The sequence below is a fragment of the Plodia interpunctella genome, chromosome 4 (genome assembly GCF_027563975.2).
Source record: "Plodia interpunctella isolate USDA-ARS_2022_Savannah chromosome 4, ilPloInte3.2, whole genome shotgun sequence".
NCBI lineage: Eukaryota > Metazoa > Arthropoda > Insecta > Lepidoptera > Pyralidae > Plodia > Plodia interpunctella.
Genome location: NC_071297.1, coordinates 9287261 through 9312573, shown reverse-complemented (window position 1 = coordinate 9312573; position 25313 = coordinate 9287261). Strand labels below are relative to the sequence as shown.

The 25313-nt window shown below is 34.0% G+C and overlaps 1 protein-coding gene across 2 annotated transcripts in view; it reads right to left on the bottom strand.

The window, feature by feature from the left end:
• Window positions 1-25313, bottom strand: part of LOC128669484 (nephrin-like) — a 161036-nt gene that overhangs the window by 37850 nt on the left and 97873 nt on the right. The window contains exons 3-4 of one of the 2 annotated variants that reach the window (XM_053744352.2): window positions 10342-10498; window positions 1097-1293 (exon numbers count right to left, since the gene is read on the bottom strand). In XM_053744352.2, the coding sequence (XP_053600327.1) occupies window positions 1097-1293; window positions 10342-10498 (354 nt within the window). Of the gene's footprint in view, window positions 1-1096; window positions 1294-1764; window positions 1883-10341; window positions 10499-25313 lie in introns of those variants that run through there. The other variant, XM_053744353.2, reaches the window with a different exon arrangement.

Here is a 25313-nt window from a genome sequence, read left to right as displayed (position 1 = left end):
TGGTAAGTTAAAGTTAGTTAACCTAACTAATTTTCACAAACTTTACAGACTAAAATATTTTGCTTGCAAACCTTTTATTGTTTTGTTTAAATTAACGATTTAAATTATTTTCAATGAAAACTCTCAAGCTGATTGTAGTGTACATTTAAAACAACTTAAACGTATAAATATTTCATAAATACCTATGCTCCAACTTTTATTACAAATGCCATGCCTAAATCAGTAAAATGAAATAAAAAGTAAATTCGATCTGCATCCGCAAAAAATGTAAGACACGACAAAACGCTTGTTCACGACAAAGACACGACACGACAAAACACAACATACTATGTAATATCATCGACATCGATCACCGATAATGACGCTGAGCATGTCATTAATGTTAAATGTACTCGTGTCATATGACGTTTTTCAATAAACAATTTGTCTCGTCTAAACGTTTTCCTGGTTTCTGTCATAGAGCGTTGTTGCTTTCGTACTGTTTCTCCTTCACTTAGAAATAGTCTAAGATCAGTCCAATTCCAGAGTTTCACGTTTGTTACGAAGTTGTGGGCAAAAGCTAGTTTAATATAAAATTTCACGTGAACTTTTTCACGTCTGCCTGTGAAGGACGAATTTCTGAATAATTGATTTTAATTTTAATTACAAATAAACTTTTCACAGACCCTAGACGATGGTGATACATCTAATTAGGACTTTTAACAAAGGATTAGATTAAGCACGCAAGAAGCACTTGATCCGAGCACCCTTTAATCCTTATAAATTCGGGTCAACATTTATCTCCTTGTGATGCGAGAGTTTAAGTAATCCCCGTTAAAAGAAATTACGCTCTTGTTAAATTCTCTCGTTTAAATTAAATTCGAAAAATTCGATAAAGTATGTTTATCATTACAGTATTTCAAGTGGTAGGTAAATTATATTTCTATCAAAAAAAACTTATAATAAACAAGAACTATTTTTGCCGACCGAAAATCATGATAATCTTTTTTATAAAGTCGCTTGTCATTATATAAGTTCGCTTTTTTCATTCTTTATAATTCCAGTACATATACTTTTGTGTTTTTTGTATGCAATAAAGTTACTTCAAACAATTTACCTATAACATCGAGCATGATCTTGTGGTTCCTCGTTGGCGATACTTTAAAATCGACGCGGCACCTATACATTGCTCGGTCTGATGCCAACACGTCGAAAATACGCAGTGCAGATGGCGCCTTCTCATTCCATTTCGCTCTGCCAGCGAGAGCCTCATCAGCCCAGTGTGCGGATGCGGCGTTGACCCGACCATCGTAGCTGTAACAAGAAATAAGTTTTAAATTTTAAAAATCGAGTATGACATGATGAGACATATTGTGGAAGAGTCGCATACACACTAGTAAAGTCTGAAAAAGTAGTCTAAAATATAACCTGGAATAACACATAGAACACTTTTTATGCCGAAAGTCCCACGGAAGCGAAGCCACGGGACGTAGCTAGTGGAAAAAAGTTATTGTATTATTAACATACAGGTTGAAGTGTGAATTACGTACAAAAGTTCCTTATTCCAATAGCTTTTGAAAGTCCAAAACCTTATCTAAGTTATTGAACCCAATCTAATATACATACGGTACAAAATACTATTTACTTATACAAGAGAAACATTGAAAGTATAAATAGTGTTGCAAAGCGAAATTTCAAATAGAACAGAATATTGGCGAATCACAAAGACTTAATCACTATTAAACGTATCATCAAAAAATCATGTCTTTAGAAAAATTACCGTACTTAAAAAATTGCGTGACCTTTTCTCATAAATAAGGCAAAATAGGCCACACATAATCACATAATAAATCCACACATACGATTACGTCGTGGTAAGTGGTTCCGTATCAAGTTGAAATTGTTTTATACTAAAAAGCTGTGTATATTTTGGACTATAACTTATTTTTATAGATTTATTACAAGGGCAACGAATGTGCACATTGAACAGCAAAAATTTAAGAGGAAGTGACATTTGTAATGTCTTGCCAGTGTCAGAAAAAAAATTGTTAATTTACCATAAACAATTTATATTACATGTTATCTTAAATTAGATGGAGTTTTTGCATCCCCCGGAGGAAGTATGGCGAGTCTCAAGGATCGCATAGCCAAAACAGTAACAGCTCAAAGGGCTCCCAGGTGGGAACGAACCTCGGCTTTGGACGTTACTCGAAAAATGGCTAGAGCGGTATATTGCTCAAGGTGCCTGAAGGGCTTATTGAGAGAAGAGCCCTGGTGCCGCTGGGTGGTACCGAGTGAACGCTGAAGATGTCCTATTCCCTCGCACTCGATTCCGGCGAGTGCGGTTTCTGCTATTCGAAATACCCTGGGCCCTGCGATTATCTCGTGAGTTTTCGAAAGGGGGATTAGCAACCGTAATGGGTCGTCTGGATCTGTAAGAAGCTTCAACTCACCAGTTCGGCTCTATAGGCGTGTTCGAGGGGTGTGGGGGGTGAGGTGACATTTACTTATACATGCATACACCACATCACGGTAAGTTACGAACAAGTGGCATGTGATCCCGCCCTGTAATAGCACCATGCCATATCCTCCCGTAGATGTGTATACATAGAGGCATTAATTACAGGTACAATGAAATGTTTTGAAAAACAGCTGTGATTCTAGTATTTCACGATAATTTGTTATTCTACTAATTGAATAGTTAATGCGGTTAGATCGGTTAAATCTATATACGGAATACATTCATCTGCTCATTTACATAATTAAATATGCTTCAGGCATTGTCAAAATCCACGCTGTTTTTGTCAACAAAAGGCTTCATTTCAAAACAGTATTGTTTTTTTTTTTCTAAGAAAAATATTTAGATATGGCCAGGTATTCTGTTGATAATAATTTTAATCATATCACGTACTAATTAAATAAATAGCAACACTACTAATGACGTTTCTACACTCGAAACTAGATGGCACTGACAAAAGTTTCTCATAATCTCTGTAGTATTTTTCTTTGAGATTCCAAAGAACTGGGCAAGCGAAACAAAGTTTCAGTGTAACACGACTTTTCTTAACAAATAGCTCCCTAAGGCTATCATGATACAGACATTAATCCTCTAAGTGTAAACTTCTGGAGGAACATTCAAGTACATTCTCCCACGGAACTCTAAAAAATAGGCAATTATTCACGAACATTAGCACAACATTTCAAAGTCGTTGACATCGTTTATGTACTTCAAGCATAATTATTGTGTGCGAGACTGTACCATTTATTTAATTCCTTGTTGAATATTCAAGTCTGTATGGTGTTCGTATTTGTTTGTTTTACTCGTAAGTACAACGTGTGTATTTGATTATCTTCAATTTTTTCACTGGATTCCATTCCATTGATAGTGCCAAAAAAGTGTGTTTCATTCCACGTAATGACCACGACCCTCAGCTATGAGGAATATACGACTAAGTAGAAAGTTGCTTATTTCATATTTATTTTGCTAAACACAATGTTGTATATTGAATATGAAAATGGTGTTCCTTCAACTCGTTGGTCGCTATCATCAATCAACTTCGATTTAAGGTCTCTAGGATCTATAGAAAATATATAATATTCGTCATAATTCGTCATAGAGCCGTGACGGGCCAGATCCAACAATTTCTATGATAAAGTATCGTGACACAAATGTGCATAGAGCTTGTTCGTATTTTTTTTGACTCTGAACATTACTAAATTATTCCTTATTTGGAAACAATTGTAATTTAATTAAGAGAAAAATTTTAACCTTCAATTCTGATTTCGGACCATCGGTACATTCAGGTATTCGATTTTGGCCTATTAAAAAAAAATCATTATCAGATTATACCTAAAAAAATATCTCTCTATCTCGCGTTTTGGTAGGTAACTCATATTGAAATAAATTATTCTGATTTCTGTCAGATCTAATTAAAGAATATTTACCAGACGCTGACAGTGAAATAAATTTAATTGTTCATAATTTTCAATGATTTAACTAAACAACAAAATGGTTTCCTATTTCATGATGTTCAGTGAAGTGTTAACTTCACTTAACAAAAACCCTCAAATTGAAAATTAGTGGATAAAATCTTTAATTAAACTTTTACATAAACGGAAAATGGAAGTACCTCATAAATGGCTATGAATAAAAATTAATTACTAACGGTGGTGAGTTAGCGGTTTGAGAAACGAGCTACTTTACCACGTAAGGGCCGAAACTACAGGGACTGTGCTAAGCTGTGCTATGTCAAAGCATTCATTCAGAATTTAACTTTTACAGCCATTTTTTCACTTCAAATCAAATTAATCTTAAATTATATAATATTTTTTTAAAAATTCCAAAATATTGACATTTCGCTACTGCATCATGCTGTGCTGTGTATTTATTTATGTGGAATTTCGTTTAACAAAAGTTTCGATATTCCATTAGTTAATAGTTTTGATCCCGCAGGCGTCCCACCCAACTGGGGGCAACTAATCCAGCAGAATTTCGTAATTTTTAACACAAGTTGAGGATTGTTCGAACCTAAGCTTAAGTTAGCACAGCATAGCAGAGCACTAATCGAGTTCCGTCCTAAGTACTGGTTTTTGCTTGTCATTCAGCTAATGTTCATAATATTCGGTCTTTTGTCTGCATACAAGAGGGAAATGAACATGTTTCGTGTTGCCAAATTTACTCCTCTTATATTGATCAGGGTTCCGCAGACATAAGCATTCTATGTAAAAACGGATTGCACCAACTTTGACGTTAATTTAATACTAATCTGCGCGCCGCCGTTATTTAGAAAAAATGCCTTGTTTGAGTTTTCATTGCAGGTTAAGATTAACGTCAAAGTTGTTATGAACGCACCCAAAGCATTGCATATCAGTGTAGTACTAATTACAATATAGTACCATTTTTCTTGATCGCTCATAATTTGTCCAACAACTATGTAATATAAATATGCAAATAGAAAATAATATTCCCAATGTATTTAATCCGAAACACTCAGAATCGATATAACTTATCAGTGAAATGCAGAAAGCGGGACATAACATTTTACTCGGCAATATAAAATTAATTCGCTGGCAACTTATTGAAACTCCTCGTTTATTGGGTAAATCGATTCCTAAAAATTAATCGAAGACAAATATTGTTCAAGCACTGTTGGCTATGATAAGATTGAGTTGCGCCGTCAAATTCGACGGACGGAGCGCCGCTGACGTTTAATCCAAAATGGCGTACTTCGAGTTTGTCTGCGCACGTTAAAGTTAATATAAAAATTGATGGTGCAACCCACCATAAGACTGTTCAATACATTTTGAAAGAAAATTCTGACAATCCAATCGGTGAAAATAATGATCAATTTATTTATAGGTTGGTTTGAATGACCGCTTCTACATTTACTATTGAGTTTTTATACAATTTTTGACGATACACTTGAATCGAGTCTGTTCTATTAAAGAAATTCCGTGGCGATATGAATGGAACTAGTATTAGCAAACCGCCCACTTTGTTATAAACGTTGATTAAATATTTAAAATTCACGAACTAACCTATCAGACAAACCTTAAAGCTATTTTTAAAATGCAGCGCTTTTGTGAAATTCTAACCGAGGCTGGTTAAGAATGCATCACTGCATGGGTTAGTACGGCCGCCATCATCGAACCAATAAATATAGGATTTATCGACTCCAGGGTAACATAATTTTTAACCCCCGACGCAAAAAGAGGAGTGTCGTAAGGTTGACCGCTAAGTATGTCTGTCTGTGTACGTGGCACCGTAGCTCATCAAACGCGATTTTGATGCGAATGTTTTTTTCGATAGCTAATTATTATGTAGTGGTTTTTAGATATGTTTGATCAAAATTGGTTCAGTCGTTCAAAAGTTGTAGCAAAATGAATATTGAAAGTAGTTTTTTTTTTTAATTTGTCTAACAAATAAACTTATTTTTTTTTTACTGAAATAGAGAATCAGACCTAAACCTCTATCATTTGACTGTAGTTGGTTTCTTCCTCAGCCATAAATTGTTTGAGCCTGGTCTTCTTTACTTCTTCAATTAAAATCATGTTTATCGAGTGCTTTTGGTAATAATGGTATCAGCTTTTATTAAAGTCGACTAATAGATGTCAGACATTAACGACCTAATAAGTATTTCAATTCAGTGGTAAGTAGATAGAGTGAATTTCAACGATTTTGAACACGCTAGTTTGCTCGTTATTGGTGAATGTTCTCATGTCGAAATTAATTGGGCGCTTATATGAACAAGATAGTCAATTAGTGGGTGTGTTTCTTCATCTGAGGCAAGGTCGGTTGCCTATAAAGTCTACTTTATGAGTGAGATAAAAACCCATGCGACACAAGTTGCATTCGAATCTGAGACATTGCGTTTACAGGCGGGCAGGCACTATACCAAGCTAAATAATTTAATAATCTCATGAGATTTCGACACCTAAATTAAATATAAAATAAATAGATATATTAGGACAAATCACACAGATTGAGCTAGCCCCAAAGCAAGTTCGAGACTTGTTTTATGGGATACTAAATCAACGATACTATATTTTATAACAAATAGATAAACATCCAAGTCCCGGGCCAATCAGAATAAAATCATTTTCCATCTTGACCCGACCGGGGATCGAACCCGGGTCCGGGGCAAGCATTTTACCACTGCGCCACCGAGGCCGTCAAAATGTAGGTTCTAAATAAATACGAGTATAAGAGAAACCTCTCGACTCCACGTATATAGGTAATACTCGTAAACAATATGCCCAATATGCATATTCTGCCCGTTTATTAATTTTCATCGAAATCCATCCAGTATTCAAATTACACAAAACTTTCGCATTTATAAAAAAAATATAAAACAAATTTATAGAGGGTTTTATCCTTTTCACTATAACTTTTTATTATCAAATATACATTTCAGCACATGGCTGTTTGTTAGCCACTGAAAAACAAAAGGTTTTCATTGTAATAAATCAATGATAAGGGCCGACAATTATCTGTAATAGCTCTTTCAAGATAAAAGCCGTTATTTCGCTGGAAACCTTAGGAACGGCTCGTTTATAGGGAAATATGTTTTAAATAAACCCCGATTACCTTCCTTAGGGAAGGAAAAGTGCAAAGAAAAATATTTCGCTTACGATAAATTGGATTTAAGTTACTTTTTGATATGTTCTTACAATCTTGTAGTTACACAGATTTGACTCAAGCCATTATTGTAGACATAGAGAATTTGTTGCATACGAGTAATAACTCATGTCCGTGCACTAAACCGTTCAGGAGTTTCCTTATTGGGAGCAAACCCTGAATGCACTATAAGGTCATGCTTATCATAATAATTCATTGTTATGGAAATTGAAAAAAGTTCAAATAAAGTCATAATTATATGTTTTTCCGCTTGTTCTAATAGTAGAACAATCGGAACTGTCTGACTGCGACCATGACGAATACGAGGTCGTTGAAACGTCATAAAAAGGATGGAGGGAGGAGAAGACGTTAATATAATCATTGTAACTGTAAATAAAAGCTTTCGAAAAGAAAATTAGGTACTTGTTAATTTCTTAATTTTCTCATTAATTATCAAAAAGAGCAACTAAGTAATATCCAAAAGTTTACAATGGAATTAATGTAAATCATAGTTATATAAATAAAAAAAACTATGCTTTTTTGATAAACGCTTCGACGATCTATGTAATACTCACACACAAAGTATTTCCAGTCGGTATAAAAATCAAACATTGAAAAAAAAAATAGGATCTACAAAAATTAAAACACTTTACGGCAAATGTTAATTCACACACTCAAAACATCTACTTATTTTTAAAAACAATGGGAAAGGATTGAAAACACCATGGTAGAGAGCAGTATATTGGGGCATTCCGTTCAGTACACCATTTGGAATAGCACCTTAACAATTACGTTTCGCGCAAGTTTGTATATTACTTCAATTCTTCAAAACTATAAACCATTTAACTTTAGGTGCTTTTGAAGGAATACGTCGTATTTCAAATTGGTGCGCTGAGCGGAATACCTCCAATGACTCTAATTATTTTCCAATGTCTTTATTAGTAGGTGTGCTTCATAAAAAAATCATACCAATAGCCGGGAGGGTGAAACTGTGCAATTATAAACACAAGTGTTCGTAAAAGAAATTAATCCAAGCTTATTACGACCGACGACTTTTGACGACCTCTGTGGCGGAGTGGTAATGTGCTTGCCTCTGAGCTTGAGAGAGAGGTCCCGGGTTCGATCCCCGGTCGGGCCATGATGGAAAATGATCTTTTTCTGATTGGCTCGGGTCTTGAATGTTTATCTATATGTGTATTTGTTATAAAATATAGTATCGTTGAGTTAGTATCCCATAACACAACTCTCGAAGCTACGTTGGGGTTAGCTCAATCTGAGTAATTTGTCTGTAATATATTTATGTTATTTATTTATTTACACTTCCATACTAATATTTCATCTATCTACTAATATACTGTCAGTCTGTCTTTCTATCTGTTTCTCTATTCCGCTTTCACGGAACTTTTCACTTAAACCGATTTTTAAGAGATTTAATTTTTAAAATATAATTTACTAGACGCTTCCGTGGGAATTTAGTGAGGATAAAAAGCAACCATTTTAGGTTATATTCTACCCGTGTACCAAATTTTATAAAAATTCGTCCAGGAGATTTTGCGTGAAAGGGTAACAAACGTACATAGTCACAAACTTTTGTATTTTTAATATTAATAGGATATTTTGTAGTAAAGATTATAAAGCCTTTATAAAACTTGTTCTATCCTATAAATATTCAGTGTTGGAAGCTAATTCAAACGCGTCATACTACCATGCATAGTAGATGCCTGCTTGAGCAATTCATAAAATATGCAAGAATTCAGAAATTGTTGGCTGAGACATGATTCGACATATTATATCAGTCAGTGGCTTGCGTTAGATTTTTAAAGGAACATACATTTTAGAATTATTATCATTATTAATGTCATTTGTAGTATTTTTATACTTAAGATGATGGAAATTCTGACATTGGTGGACAGTTAGTTCCTTCACTAGTATATATCCGACTATCTGCCACTAGATGGCTGGGTAGGTAGCTGTAATAGTCATGTCAGATGCCTTTAGGCGACTTGAATAAATCTGACAACAGTGTTGGCAATAACACTACTACAACAATAACAGTTGTCTAGACAACGTTGATGTTTTATATATCAAGCGATGAACATTCATTGTACTGATAAATAATCTTTTATTAATACCGACCCGGGTCCCACCACAAAACATTTCTCTTGTGCCGTTATTGAGAATGATATGCAGTAAACATTTCAAATAAAGCCAAAGGTTTTTTGGCGCGTAGGTATTTTAATTTGTGATCTACCGCAAATAATTACTATGCATTTACTATTTTACCGGTAATTCCTCTCTAAAACCAAGTTTCAACCGCTAAATTAAACTTCGAACACTAAATTTAACTAAATCAATACAAATTCTATATATTTCAATTCTAGAACATTGCCATAAAGTTTACAAAAGCACTTAGGGAACCATATTATTTTGTAGCAAACTCGAGTCGCGGGCGTTGCACGCAACCGGCGCTTATTACGGAAAAAGCGAAAAATAAAAGACATTTTACACTACAACGTGCTCCAATACAAAAAGCAATTTACATTTCCTCAAGAAACCTCTGAGTCGAGGTTTACGTTGAAAAGCTTCAAACATCAGCTGTTTGATGTATGTAAGTGGCACATTTTTCATTGAATTTTCAATGTGTGATTGTTAACTTCTAAGTTTTTATACAGGCAAATAATGATTATTGGGCTCGGAAGCGGACCCTGGGTTCCGACGCTCAACGGAAACAACTGGTGAGAGTAAGAGACAAAAAAGAAATGTTAATAATATTAATCCAATATTAATATAACATAAAAAAAATGTTTGTTAGTATGTCCGAGTTACAAATTAGCCCTTAAAAATACGATCAAACCCTGATATTTAGTTTCCTTATACTCAATCCACAGTAGGATAAAGGTTCTATTAAAATAGGATCGCTCATATCCTCCCATAGCTTAAGGTTGCCTCTAGGTTAGTAAATATATAAATAAATATATAAGGACAAATCACATAGATTGAGTTAGCCCCAAAGTAAGTTCGAGACTTGCCTTCTGGGATACTAACTCAACGATATTAAAATTTATAACAAATTCATAAATAGATAAACATCCAAGATCCGGGGCAATCGGAAAAAGATCATTTTCCATCATGACCCGATCGGGGATCGAACCCGGGACATCACGGTTTAGAGGCAAGCGCTTTACCTCTGCGCCACCGAATTCGTCGAACAGTATAGAGGCATATACATTTATTTCCATCCTCACCTGTATATAGGTACATCATTCTTGTACCAGACGACAAGTAGCAATGTGTCGAGAGGCTGCTGCGAGTGAGTGTCACAAGGCAAGATGGCCTCGCCGCCCGACACCGCTGACACCGGCACGGCGTCTAGAGACTCCGCTTTGACACTCGGCCGGAGACCTGTTGACAATGCGGGCTTAAATGTAGCTTGAATTTCGAATTTTACTACCATTTATTTTGGTCTATCTGTGTGGAGTTAAATCAAAAATTTCTTAATCGACTCAGGATGATATACACTTAACTTATTAACGTACAAATTTGTGCTTAAAAACTAAATCAACTGCCGAATTTCAAAGCGCAGAAGACAACAAACGTCACTGCAGTATTTTCTGAAACGACGTAAATTTATAGAAGCGGAGCTAATAACTAATATAAATTACTTGTTTTAACGTATAGTAAAAACAAATACTAACATTATGCCATAAAAATATATACGTATTACTTTGTTTCACTAATTTTATGTAATAAAAAGCATCGACGAATATAGGTATGTAATTGATCGATGATAAAAATACACTATGTTATTTGTGACAATATTTATCCGGTTTACGGGCGAGAGTTAAAATTTTTCCGTCAGTCAAAAGGATTGTAAAACTAAAGGTTGATAAATCTCATTTTATAAACTATTTTTGAAAATTTCTTTAATTATTTAAAATTAAACGGCTACCCTGTTTCCGATTGAACGGATACAATGATGAAAAATTCGCATATATTAATCAAATTATAATACATTATTCGCGGTACAGTATTGAGTTTCAGTTCGTTTAATTTACGAGTATCTGAATATATAAAATTGGTAAGTAATATGGTGTTCAAACAAAAATTGAATTTTATTTTTTCATAAAAAGACTACTAATGACATCATAATTAAAATCATCATCTGTGACAAGAATAATTTTCGAAGCGATAAAAATTGTAAAACCATTTTTCTAAAACTAAAATTTAAACTATAAAAAAAAATAAAAAAAAAACTAAAATAAAACTTAAACTATACAAAAAAATCTGTAATGCCATGATTGAAAAGTTAAATAAATTAATGTAATATTATTTTATATAAAAGATATTTCATTATTGAGTTTCTTTTGATTAACTGTAAAGTAACTTTTAGTTTCAAGTTCGTTGATAACTACCAGATTTAAACAATATGAATTTAATATTTTAAACTACACACAAAATAGATCCTAATCACAATTTTAATAGAAACAGCTATATAAAATGGACTTATGGTCTGAATAAACAAATTTTATTATTATTATATATAATAAAGATTAATTAAATTAAATACTCAATTTCGCAAACCATTTAAACATTATATTTATACTCTAAATCTGCCGTCAATAGGACAATTGCAGTAAGAAGGGTCTAGCTGATTTCGAGAAATACGCGGTTAAAGCCTTGGTACGAAAATCTTCAATAACTCCTATGTTTGAACCAAAAAAATACATTAATTTTGTTATACTAAGTATCTCCTAGAAGCATCTGTTAAGGAATACTCAGCATATAAACAGGAAGTGGGTTCTTTACTGCATATATGCTAAGTTTCCATACAAGTTTTTTATTATTTAAAATTTATTTTTTTATGATACAAGCAGTACCGCACTGTTTTTCAGATCAGACCACCCATTTAGTAAATATTGGCACTCTGCTATTTATCCCTATAAAACAGTATATCTTCTTAGTGTTTATTTGCTCGGTCCATGCCCAATTTATGTATGTAAATTACTTAACATTAGTAAGTGTTATAGATGTCATACTGTACTTATGCCTAGAGTCTCTGAATAACAACTTTTGTCGTAAGTGTATCCACTGTAATCATGTTTTGTAATGTAAAAAAAATGCTTGACTTACTGCAAAACTTTGGATCTAAAATACATATAAACAAATGGGTAAGTTACGAATGTAGATCTCGTTATCGTGATCATGGCTGTATATATAACTCGGTTTTGGCATAATTCGACTTACTACAATTATCCTATTGACAGCAGAAGTACTGTTGATATTTCGATCGCGTCTAGATATTAAGCAGACGACACTTGGCTTTATATTTCACAAAGGTATGTTTCAAATGCTCTTTAAATTCTCAGAACTACAAATGCATTCTCAATAACATTCAATGAAATAAGAATAAAATGCTTTTACGTGATGAGGCGTGTTTAATCGCCGATATTAAAATTGAATATTTATGTCGCTAGATGGCGATATCTAGTTTTAGAACGCGCTATAGTGTGTCGCTCAAGTAATTATATAGAGCATATAGTATTTTTTTGATTTCGCTTTTACACGGTTGTCACAATTCTGAAGATTATATTTCTGTTGGAGCTCGCGTGTATTTTTGACAATCAGCTGCAGAGATTTTTGGATAAAGTCGAGTAACTTTTATTAGATACAAATATTTGTCTGGATCTGAAAATAAAAGTAACTGTACAATAACGTCATAGGTAGTAAAAAAAAAATTATTTCGGCCGAAGCGTTACATAAAGTAGTCTTGACAAAAATGTTTACTCACAAAGCCACAAAAAAGGCCAAAATACATAATATTATCTGCAAATATATTTTACTTAAATTCGTCAAAAACCTTTTTTCTTATAATAATGCAGTTTATATTTTATCTTGCTTAAAGGATTCAGAAATTTATATCTTCCAAGTAATCTTCATGGTTTATTCCCATTTGATCTAAATGTTACGCTATTCCCGAATAAATTAATGTACTTTTAAATAGTCTAATCTAAACCTTCCTCAACAACAGCTAGACCGAAGTGGAGAGGTCACAGGTTAATTAACCCCGTTCTAGGTTACATTTGAATTGGTAATTCTAATCTGATTCATGTTACATACGTGTTTAAAGTGTCACTTTTTAGTGAAAAAGTGTATACGTATAATTACATAATACAGTAAAAACAAACATATAATTTACAATACAACTAATATTATAATATTATTGTAATTATTTAAATAAAACTAAATATTGATAACTGATATTATATAACCAAAAATGCACCATAGGGTTCCCAGGTACCATTACCTATGTAATTCTACCACCTAAATTCGCTAAATAAACCAAATGACAAGAAGAAGGAGAATTGCAGCATTTTTCTAATTCATGAAGACATTAATCTCCTAACAGCATTACAAACTAATGGCAAGCAATACTGTCAAATATAAACTGCCAATCCTACTCGAATGAAGAAGAAGAATTAGCAGCGAATCTCTGAGACGTAAGAGAACAAATTTCTATCAGAGTAACAAACCAATTGCGAGGGAAAGACAAACGACGCGATTAACATCCCGCGTTCCACACCTTTTAAATGGCCGGGAAATAAATTTATTTGGTGAAAAACTATGTGTACCGTCAGCAGCACATCAAGCTACTTAAATTAATTGCAAACTCGCGTCTATTATCGCGGTATAAAGATCCACGCAGGCTAACTTTACGTGCGGTCGACTGTACCTGAACTGTCTATTTAGATCGTTTGCTGTTAAGTGATGTTCCATGTTCGGATAAATCGATATGATCGAATCGACTGTTGACGAGTATTTTACATTTGGATATGAATTTTTTTGGATGGCGGACGAGTAAGCCTGTCATTTGGTGGTGATCACTGCTGTCCAGATACAACAAGCGTTTCCTTGAAAGATGTCACGGTAATCATATTTCATAATTATAATGATTATCACTTCATAGTATGAAGTGATGACGACCACGGTGGCGCAGTGCTTGCCTCAGAACCGAGAGGTTCCGGGTTCGATCCCGGTCGGGTGGAAAATGATCTTTTTCTGATTGGCCCGGGTCTTGGATGTTTATTATATATTTATATATATCGAACTTACTTTGGGGCTACCTCAATCTTTGTGATTTGTCCTAATATATTTAAATATATTAATATATAGTATAAACGAAGTCGCTACCCGCTGTCTGTCTGTCCTAATATATACTTAGATCTTTAAAAATACACAACGGATTTTGATGCGGGTTTAATCCCTGAGGAAAGTTCACTCGAGCGAAGCCAGCACGTACCGCTAGTAATAATATAGTTTATTTGTAAAACATTGATCTCAATCTCACGTTAAGATTCTACGGCTTCATTTTGTAAGTAATAATACTATTTGAATTTAAAAAATATCCAGTTGTTTTTACCCAAATGAAATTGCATTATCAAGAAATGAATCCATACTTACTGGAAAAAATGTTATTGCAGTTTTCGACGAATTGAAACATAACTTATATGGGAGACTTTAAACCTATGATTAATGAATAAAAATTGAAAATAAATTTATTGGAGACAAATGAATGCGCTGGGAACAATCGGAATTCTCGAAATATAATTTGCTCTAGCGCAGCGCATTTTCTTCAGTATTTTGTTTTATGCTCATTCATCTTCTGGCTTCCTGGGGGAGACTGACTACCACCCAACAGATTTTAGTTGCTGTTTGATAGTTTCATTCCCAACATTTAAACTCAGTTCTATGCTGTGAAAGGAAATTTTGCGTATAAAAATGGTTTACTTTGTTGACATAATTGTCACGAATATATGCACTTCATTGAGGAAGTTTTAAAATTGAATAAACTTTATAGAGCTTCTCAAATAAAGCGTGTCCTTTAAGATGTCTTAAAATGTCTGATGGAAAATATTTGCGAGCATTTTCTGAAATTCCCTTTTTCTATTTTACGCTTTTTAAAATTTAATCCATCGAGATAGTAGATAATAGAGACAATTGAACAATAATAGGATCGCAGTTCAATCGGGCCGTGCGTAAACTGAGTAGTTAATGGATTAACGTTGATCCAGAGTATGATAACCTGTCAAAAGGGCATGCTCTGAAAAGAAATGTAATATTTGTATGTTACATTTCAAATTGCATTTCCATATACAAAAGAAATTTCAGCGAAAACTGTTAATTATTCTTTTTTTACAATTTGACCTTGCACATGAAAATAATAAAGTTGTTTGATCAAAACGATGAGAGATTTTTATAATAGAATAGTTTATATAAAGTTCACCGCGAACTTAGACTTTAGGCCTCGCGAACAAAATATTTTTTTACAAAATTTTGAATATATCAAAAATTTGAATGACTGGACCGATTTTGTTGCCCCACAAACTTACATACATACATACAAAAAAAATATTTTTGCCCCAAGTTGCTTTGTAGACCTCACTCGGTTCGCTCGCTCGGCAAATTATTTTATATCAGTTTAAAATAGATACATATTCACTATTAGCACAACTGAATTTATATAATGCATGAACATTTTTATTTAGCAAAACTAATAATAAATAATACCGCTATTTTTTCTCTTCATTCAAATAAAGAACACTTTTAGCAACCGGGAATCGAAGTATTCTCGCCAGCCAGTGACAAATGGGTCGATTACAAGCCAAATCTCCGAGGAGATGGGGCAACTAACGAGGGAATGCATCAAAAGATTTTCTTCACCAACTCACATCTTAGTTATTGGCTAACAGTATCTTTCGTTGAGTTATTTGAAAATTGAGAATTTAAGGGAACTCGTGAAACTACCTGTTACATTATGTCTCTGTAACTCAGTGTACTTCGGAAAACGCAGCGATTTAAAGTACTTCCTTATATTATTACACAAAGTCGTTGTCGTGTATGGCTGTGTGTCTTCATGAACACGATAAACTCAAAAACTACCAGGCGATTCCTGAGAAAGATTTAGGTATATAATTTAATATGATTTCAACGGAGCAAGCCGAGACATTTAGCATTAAGACCACCTAGCACCTACAAATTGTATGTTGTATATAAAATACAAAAAACTACAAGAGTAACAATTTCCTAATTTTCAATTCTCTGACCATAACTCAAGTCAGAATGTATTATTTTGGGTTGCCAAGGAAATGCCAAGCTCTTCCTTTGGGGTCACGCCTTGAGGCAATAAACAAAGATGATTTAGATTCGAACCTCTTTGGACGCAAACTGACGGGGAATCGGATACGAGGTGAAACATTGCTTAGGTGAGAATATAACAAATCTGTTTCACCGTTAAGATAACAATATTCCATTCATGCTTTGTTACCGTGATTGTTGAATTTTAATAAAAGTGATATTTTCTTTAAGTGAACATGAACACTTTACGCTCTAACATTACGGATATTGAAAATGTGCCCGTGAATGTCGTTTCTGAGTCAGATTTTGATAAGAAATCCTTCTTATAGGCAGGTGCTGTTTGTACATCCATGTCCTACCGAAACAGAGCAGATTGGATACAATAGCATTCCCAAAAACAGAGCAGATAGTACACCTTCATTTGATATTTATCTCAGGCAAATTTCATTGTTCTGTGTGTATCAATTGATAACTATTGTTACTATAAACTTTTATTTATGTACCTTTATTTCAAAGATATGTAAAAGCTAAGACTTTTTCTACCAATCGGTGATGCATAGAAATAATAATATTTTTGGTGTAAGTGAAAATCTTTACACTATTATTAATAGAATTAAAATTCCTTTGTAGTCCGATAAATCGAAACAATAAGAAAAAAAAATCGTGTCGTTCGATTACAAGGACCTTGCAATTGCATTCCTTGCAATCGGATTAATAGAACCAACTGGAAAAAAGTTACAATTACAGTCGAATAAAAGGAAGTCGGACCACTAAAGATATATCTCACAGAACCCCATTCCCTAATATGCTAACGTGAGAAAGAAATTCCCCGTTTCCTGTAGGTCTGAGACTTTACGAGCAAACATCGGGAACAACTGTTCCCGTGGGACGTGACATGAGACGTGATAGACAGCTGCGCCTGGCACATGTGTTTTTCAATAGGCCATAACCCGAAATTACATTTTTATCCGACAACGAATATTCGGAGCCTTTCTAGAAACTAGATCTCAATGCCACGTTGCGGCGTACCACGATGTTGTGCTCCGTTGATTGTATCTTGACTTGGCTCCATATATAGTATCTTGACGTGCGTCAACGTCAATGTAAAATTTGTCGACGGCGACGGACGTCAAAACAACAGGGTATAATTGAATTATGGGGCCGCGTTATTTTTGATAGAATTTAGGTCAAATACCTGTATCATTTAACTCTAGTTCAGAATGATAAAAACACTGGTGACGAAAGTTGAAAACGTCTTATAAAGTTTTACTTTAGTCACGAAATGAACAGAGGCTTATATGTGTGTCTATGTGTATATAAATCGCATGTCGAAAACCAGCCTTTTCTTCCGAGTTCACCTACAACGATACGTGACGAGAAGGAGGGAGGCAAGTGGGGTTCAGTAGGGGTTTAGGGGTCCTTGAGAGCACGTAACATAGAAATTGTGACTCCATCGATATTATTACGACGAAAATTTGATATGAATAAGTAAAACACGTGCCACTTCTTGAGTCATCTTTGACCCGAGTAATGTATGTTACCGGCCAAACCCGATTCAAGGATAAACTAGTTTTGCCTAAGCTAAACTAATTCTTCCAACAAGCGATAAGATAAACTAGTATAGCCTAGGCCAAACTCTTCTTCTTCATAGTCGTATTCCTCATGGCTGAGGGTCGTTGTTATTACGTGGAATGAAACACACACAACAACTTTCTTGGCATTATTAATGGAGTGGTTCGCCATTGCCTTCTCCATTTCACACACAATAATAACATTTCTCTAAGAGTAAATTTTTAAGTTTCGCTTTAAACAATTCGGGTTTATATAATAAGGTTAATATTTTGTTGCAATTGGTGGAGATGAGTCATATTTATAAATTATTTTGTCTTCTAGTTAGTTTACATCATCTGCAGCCCTCCGTGACCCACTGCTGGGCATAGGCCTCCTTCCGTCTCCGCCAACCATCTCTGTCCTGAGCCATCCCTATCCAGTTGTTGCCAGCAATTTCCTTTACATCGTCTACCTACGCTTTTAGTTTACATACGAGTACATAATACTACTTCCTACTAATATCTAAAATGCGAAAGATTATTAGGATGTATGCGTGCATGTTTGTTACTCTTTCATGCGAAATTTACTGGAAGGATTGTTATGAAATTTGGTTCACGAGTAGAATGTAACCTAAAATGGTTGTTTTTTTATCCTCACTAAATTCCCACGGAAGCGACTAGTAAATTATATTTTAAGAGCTGCTACCTTGCTACCTTAGAAGCCCCGGGCTTCTAAGGTAGCAAGGTAGCAGCATCTAGTAAGGTACTACAAACAAACAATTAAGTAAATAATTATATAAATAATAATATGGTATAAATAGCAAACCCAAAAAGTGCTAGTTTCATGTGGTTAATATACTTAAATGCCAATGGTCTTACATCTACGAATGCCAAAAACCGTGCGCAATAAAAAAAATACGGAAAGTGGACTCTGGGCTCCGACAGTCAACAGAAGAGGAAGAAACCGGCAAAACACTCAGATAAGAGAGAGCGATTGCGACTTTCCATATTTTTGGTGGTACTGGTAATGCACATATTACGTGATAAGACGAGTACAAAATCAGAATAAAAAATTAACATGATTTTTTTATTTATACACAACAATAAGAAAATATTATTATATATTATCTAATTTGTTTTTCAGGCACTGAAAATCACCGGCTATTTTCATATAAATATTATAATATATTGTAATAATATATTATATATTGTAATAATATATAATATATTGTAATAATAATATATTGTATTTTACCAGTCCGATATAAATAAAATATTGACAATAAGTCCAATTTATATTCAAATCAAATATTTAGACATTCAAAATGGAAGTATCCTACCTTTGACCTTTGGTTGATAAATTACACATTGAATAAACCTCATAAATTGGCTGACAGAACCTGTCACTGATAAGAATGACAGCCTCCATGAAAAATGTTTTATTATATCTCTATAATTACATATTATTAAGCCTGATACAATATTTTCATATTATATGTAATATAATATCATTTTTATAGAAGAAAATTAAAACAAATTATAATTAATTACACTCCTTGCCTATCTCTTACTAGGTGAACGATCCCAGAATTTGACGAGCGACCACTTCTCTAGTGCTTGCGCTGGCGTCACTAACCAAGAAATAAAAAAATACATTCCATTTCCGTAGATTTTGCATTACATTAGCAACATTAATTGTCCAGGATTAATATTTTACTGGCCACCGATAAAAAAAGTCATTGTTGTATTCCTAATTTAAATATTTTTTCAAATGTTGATAGATACAAATATTTCCCGCCGATTGCTTGCTATTTTGCAAATTAAATAATATCCATTTAGTTTACCGCTACATAATAGTTTTATTTGTTGCTGACCAAAGAATTTGGTCAATAGTATTCCCAAGCATAGTTGAAGTCAGGCACACAGCCACACTTCCCTTCACTCAGATTAGAAAGAGAGAGAGAGAGAGAGCAATAAAATGAAACGCCTTTCATACGCAACATAAAGCCATGAAAATGTATGTTTGTGACAAACTACCTCCAAAACAAAGCGATTAAGACAATCTCAATTTCATTACATGTTATCACGATGTGCAGCATTCTGAGACGAAATCACCTCATTGTCCCGCCCTCTCCCTTACTTTGCCGTACTAAATTATTTTCCCTAATTATACTACGTGCCTATTAGTCTCTTGAGACTAAATGGAGGGAGGGAATGTCGAGTTTTAGAGTTAGAACTTGTGGGGTACAATATCTTTGTTAGCTTTTTACGTGATCGTCCAATAAGTAAATAAATTTGTACAAAACACACAGATTGAGATAGCTCACACAGTAAGTTCCAGACTTGTATTATGGGATACTAACTCAACGATACTATATTTTATAACAAATACATATATAGATAAACATCCAAGACCCGGGCCAATCAGAAAAAGATCATTTTCCATCATGACCCAATCTGAGATCGAGCTCGGGACCTCTCGGTTCAGAGGCATGCCCTTTACCACTGCACCACCGAGGCCGTCAATAAGGTTATGTTGTGTTCTTACTTCCTAGTTGTGTTGGTATCTCCTGTATGTAATAACGTCATCCTGAGCACGAAAAGATAATAAAAGTGTAGAAACAAAACTTGCATTTTCCTTGCTATTCTTCCTATTCGTTGGCCCGCTCCTGATTGCTGAAGGGATGATGTCAGAGATGAGTTGAAAAGTAGTAGCATTAATCGTACAAGGGGATGCAACATTTGCTAATAAAAAATTTGCCGGTTACTACGGATTTTATTATTAAAAACGATCGTAAGAAAAGCAGCAGTGAACCAATCGGACGCGAGGGAAACGTAAAATGGATCTGGATGATCTCGCACGGCGCCAATTCCAAAAAGCAGTGTAAGGACATTTTTTTATTGGACAGGAACTTTTATAGTGAAACGTGATGCGAAGGGTTTTGAGAATTTCGTCGCCTTTAATATAAGACCGTCGGGTCATCCGCGAAAAAAACTAAAGAATTCGCCTTTAACATAAGACCATTGCGTTATCCGCGAAAAAAACGAAAGAAGAATTCAGATTCAGATTTTAGATACCTACTAGCTGCGCCCTGGGATTTCGCTCCCGTAGAAATTTCGGGATAAAAAATACCCTTTGTATTATTTCAGGTTATATTCAACCCCTGTACCAAATTTCATAACCATCGGTCCAAGATTTTGCGTGAAAGAGTAACAAACAAACATACATACACACATCCTCACAAACTATGACTCAAATAATATTTTCTGCTAACAATAAATTTGATATTAATGTACACTGCTAAGAAAACCGCCTTTTCAAACAGAATCATAGAAAATTAGATCAATGTTAAAAAGTTTAAATCTACAATCTATTGGTTAGTTCCAAATATGGTCTCATTGTTATTAGCAGCGGCGGTTTCCAAACAAAAAAAAAATACTGCTTTCCAAGGTCATTGCAACGGGCAAATTTATAATAAAATACAACAACACAGTCAACTTTGTAATACCTTAAAGAAAAAACATAAATCGAACATTTTATTATCAAACACAATCAATGCGGTTGCCAATTCTTCGGCCAGAATCAATTTCAAAAGAAAAGAAAAAACACGGAACAGCCTCCCGTTGGGGTATTATGTAATCTGTGCTCCCGTAGACTTAACCGAAAATAGGTAATAAAATGCTTGACCTTTTCTTATTTTCCTTTTATATGCTTCAAGAGAGGAACCCTAAGCTGTTTAAAGCTCGTGTTCCACCGCTAACAATTAGCGAGAAGCTATTAGAAAATATAGTTAGTGTTATTTGATGAAACAATCAAAATTGCTGTCTTAACTTTTTTAAATTCTTTTTCACTACCTCCCAACAAAATATAATATTCATAAATATAATAAATACTATACAAATTTGCCAACACTTGTGAAATTTTTAACGATATCTGTTTCATGTTCAGGCTATCTGGTGTGTTATCACCAAGCAGTGAAACAGGCTTTTAATATTAGTGACATGTGCTAGGTCCTAACTGAGTGAGCAGCCTTGCAAAAGCCACATGAGGTAAATCCTAGATGTGAACGTGACCTCGAAGCGTGGAATGTAATCCTCGTTTAAGTATGACACAGCCTCGGCCTCAGGCTGGATAAGGGTATAAATATATGCAATAAACAATCCAACACGATTCGGAAAATCTAAAGAAAAGAGTTTTTTTTATCGTTGTTTGCTAAAATTAGCCGATTTACACAATGCCTATCGTGCGAAGTGAGAGGGAGGATTGCCTAAAAATTGAAAGTATTGACCATATTCGATGTTTCCTCTTTTTATTCTACCTGCTATTATTATTAAGTTTCAAACTCCGAAACTAGAGAAAATATAGTTTTGTCTGTACGTATTTCTGCCTGAAAATAAACACATGCGAGTTAGTGCGAAATACAAAGCGAGTTTTATGGTTTTTCTTTGGATTCCCGGACGTTTACTCTCAACATTCGCTTGAGGCATACTGCAGAAATAATACTGAACTGCATCTGGCTAAAACGAATATTAAAATTGAAAATTGCTTCTAGTTTTAACTGTTTGAAGTGAAATGCCATTATTCAATGCGTGAATGAAAGAGAGAATCTTTCATTCTTGCGTATTCCCAGTTCGCAGTTACATTCAAGGCGCTTGCGACGCCCAAAGTCCGCGCAGTTCGCGTAAATTTAGAAGACTTAATTTTGATTTCATGACAGGGTGCATATCTGGCTTGAGCCCTTTTTGCGAATTATGTTGTTGTCAAGGCTCTATGTCCCTTAATCTCTTCTTAGAATACCCACGGGAAGATATGGAATATTATTTCAGGGCGGGAAATTACCACGTGTAGCCCTCACCATACATGCTACAGGAAAGTGTTATAAAGTGAAAAAAATCTGTTAGTTAGCAATTATTTGGGTGCAATTAAAACTGTAACTGTTAGTTTAAACAGGTATAAGTTTAATAATTTTGATATAATAAGTATAATAAAATATTTAATGTTATAATTATATCTCGTTTGCCCGTATTCCCGGCCAATTATTTAGCTTTCATTCTTTTACCTTTTTCATTTCTTACGGTCTTTAGCATGCTTAAGGCCATAAAACTTTGAAGAAATCAATCCAAAAATGTTTGGATTAACCCCGATAAAAACTGGAGGAGTTATGCAATGAATAGAGATGTATAGCGAAGTAAAGGGGAACCTTCGCCCAGCAGTGGGTCACTATAGGCTATTAAAAAAATCATTTTGCTTAAAAAAACTTAAGAATCGAAGAAAATGAGTCGCCAGCATTAGAACAGGTGCCTTCGTCCGAGCCCATTTATAAAAAGGTGTAACTCGAAATCTCTGCCAACGAATTGTCACTTTTTATCCCGGGACAGTACTGCAATCACTCGGTCCACTGAACGGGTTAATTAATGAAATCTATTAACTTCTCTTCTCCTTAGGGACTAAAATCGCTTGCGTATTTTTTGCTCGGTCATCCTGCCTGGACGTTTTCCAACTGGCCGAAATGCTACGGTTTTTACTCAGGATTGTGAGTGCTCAGTGCGCTTTCGGGTATTATTTATCTTGTGGCCTGAAATTTATGTCCCATTGTTTTTATTGGGTTAAAATATTTATTTTTAATTCTGAATTTCGAAAGAATATCGATGCAGTTGTATAATTTATAATTCAAAAGCATATTTTATCTATACTATTGGTCAAATCTTATTCGTCGAAATAGAAGTATAATTCAGACACTTGAAGATCAAAAATCACGTACATGTTTTACAAATAAAATTTAAATGTCATAATATATTAATTATTATAATAAAAATAAAAATTATATATAAATATATAAAATAAAAAAACAATAAAATAAAAATTAGGAGATCATGTATGGAGTGGCAAAATTGTCGGGAGGATCCATGCGTTTTTATGAGTCAAATAGGAGTTAATTGTGTAATACGCTTTATCCATTAATTTTTTCTTAACATAAGTTCGTGAGCTCAAGCCAGATATGTACCAGGTCATGAAACCAAAATCGAGTCTTCTAAATTGACGCGAACTGCGGGCTTTGGGCGTCGCAAGCGCCGTGAACGTAACTGGGTACTGGGAATACGCAAGAATGAAAGATTCTCTCTTTCATTCACGCAATGAATTATAGCAGCAAAATTACACATGTTGATAATGTATAATAGATTTTAAATTATTCATGTAAGCAAAAATATGGCCCACATTTAGAATGAATCATCAAAATGTACATTAAATACTTTTCCCCATTGCTACTTGTACCTCTTAGCTAATAATACAATCAAAACATGGATCCTTTACGGGATATATCCCATTAGTATGTAGCAAATGTAAAAAAACTGTAATTTATTTTTTGCCGAATAATGTTATTCTTTCTTTCTGTGGCTCACGACATAATTCTCATATACGAAAGCCATTTTTAATTCGGGCCACAATCTAAATAAACGAAATACGGTGTGTACGTATTTAGGAATTTATCGTTTTGCCGTATTCAGGTTTTAGCGACGCCACACCGAGGTTTAGTTGGGAGGGATTCAGAATTGATTGCGTGTTACTCCAATAGAATGTACATGCTTTTGCGAGTTTTTTTTATATTACCAAAACAAGCATACGGCCCACATTGTGGTGACAGTTTTTTTTTTTTTTTTAAATTGAAATTGACATTTATTTATAATCATTAATATATATATATATTAATGATTATTTGATTGATTAGATCTCTGTCGTGGTGACTTTTAGAGGTTTGCAACACTTATGTAGCTAAATACAATGGTACACAATATGGTCTCACGCAATTACCTACATTGTGGCCTAGGATCTTTTGCCACAATACCCTATATTTACAATGCCTCTCTGACCTTTCAAACCGGAATAAAACGCAAGCACTATAATTGGATTTTTTTTAATTAAAAAAAAAAGAAATAAAACAAAAATATCAAACGACTGCAATTTTGTTAAAAGGTTATCCCGAATGAAAAAACACGTGGGCATAACGCAAATATTGTTACGTATTTTATTGAACTATATTAAAATTTATTCAATTTGTCGTACGCAATAAAATTTGTTGTTTTATGTTTTATTTGTATGCAATACTCCACTCAAAATAGATTTTGTAATTACAGGAAGCTGCCCTGGTATTTATTTAAAAAAAAAAAACGAAACTGTTGTATGTTTAAATTTGAATTTAAAATAAAAAGTAATTAAAGAAAACACACGCCAACTTTTTTTTAATAGCCTATATTATGTGTCCCACTACTGGGCAAAGGCTTCCCCTTTTGTCTTCCAAAGTCTCCATCAAGCAATACACCAATAGGATAACAAGAAAATGCTTGATGATGATAAAAACCAAATATTGTAGAATAGATAATTTTATTTCTTTTAAATTTCCGTCTGAATTAAAACTAGATTTGTTTTTATATTCTTGTGTTTCAAAACTCTGTGGTATTAAAATACATCTATTTTCAAAGGGTTGTATTGTATGCGAGATATAATTGAATATTCCGTTCTAATCAATTTTGACATA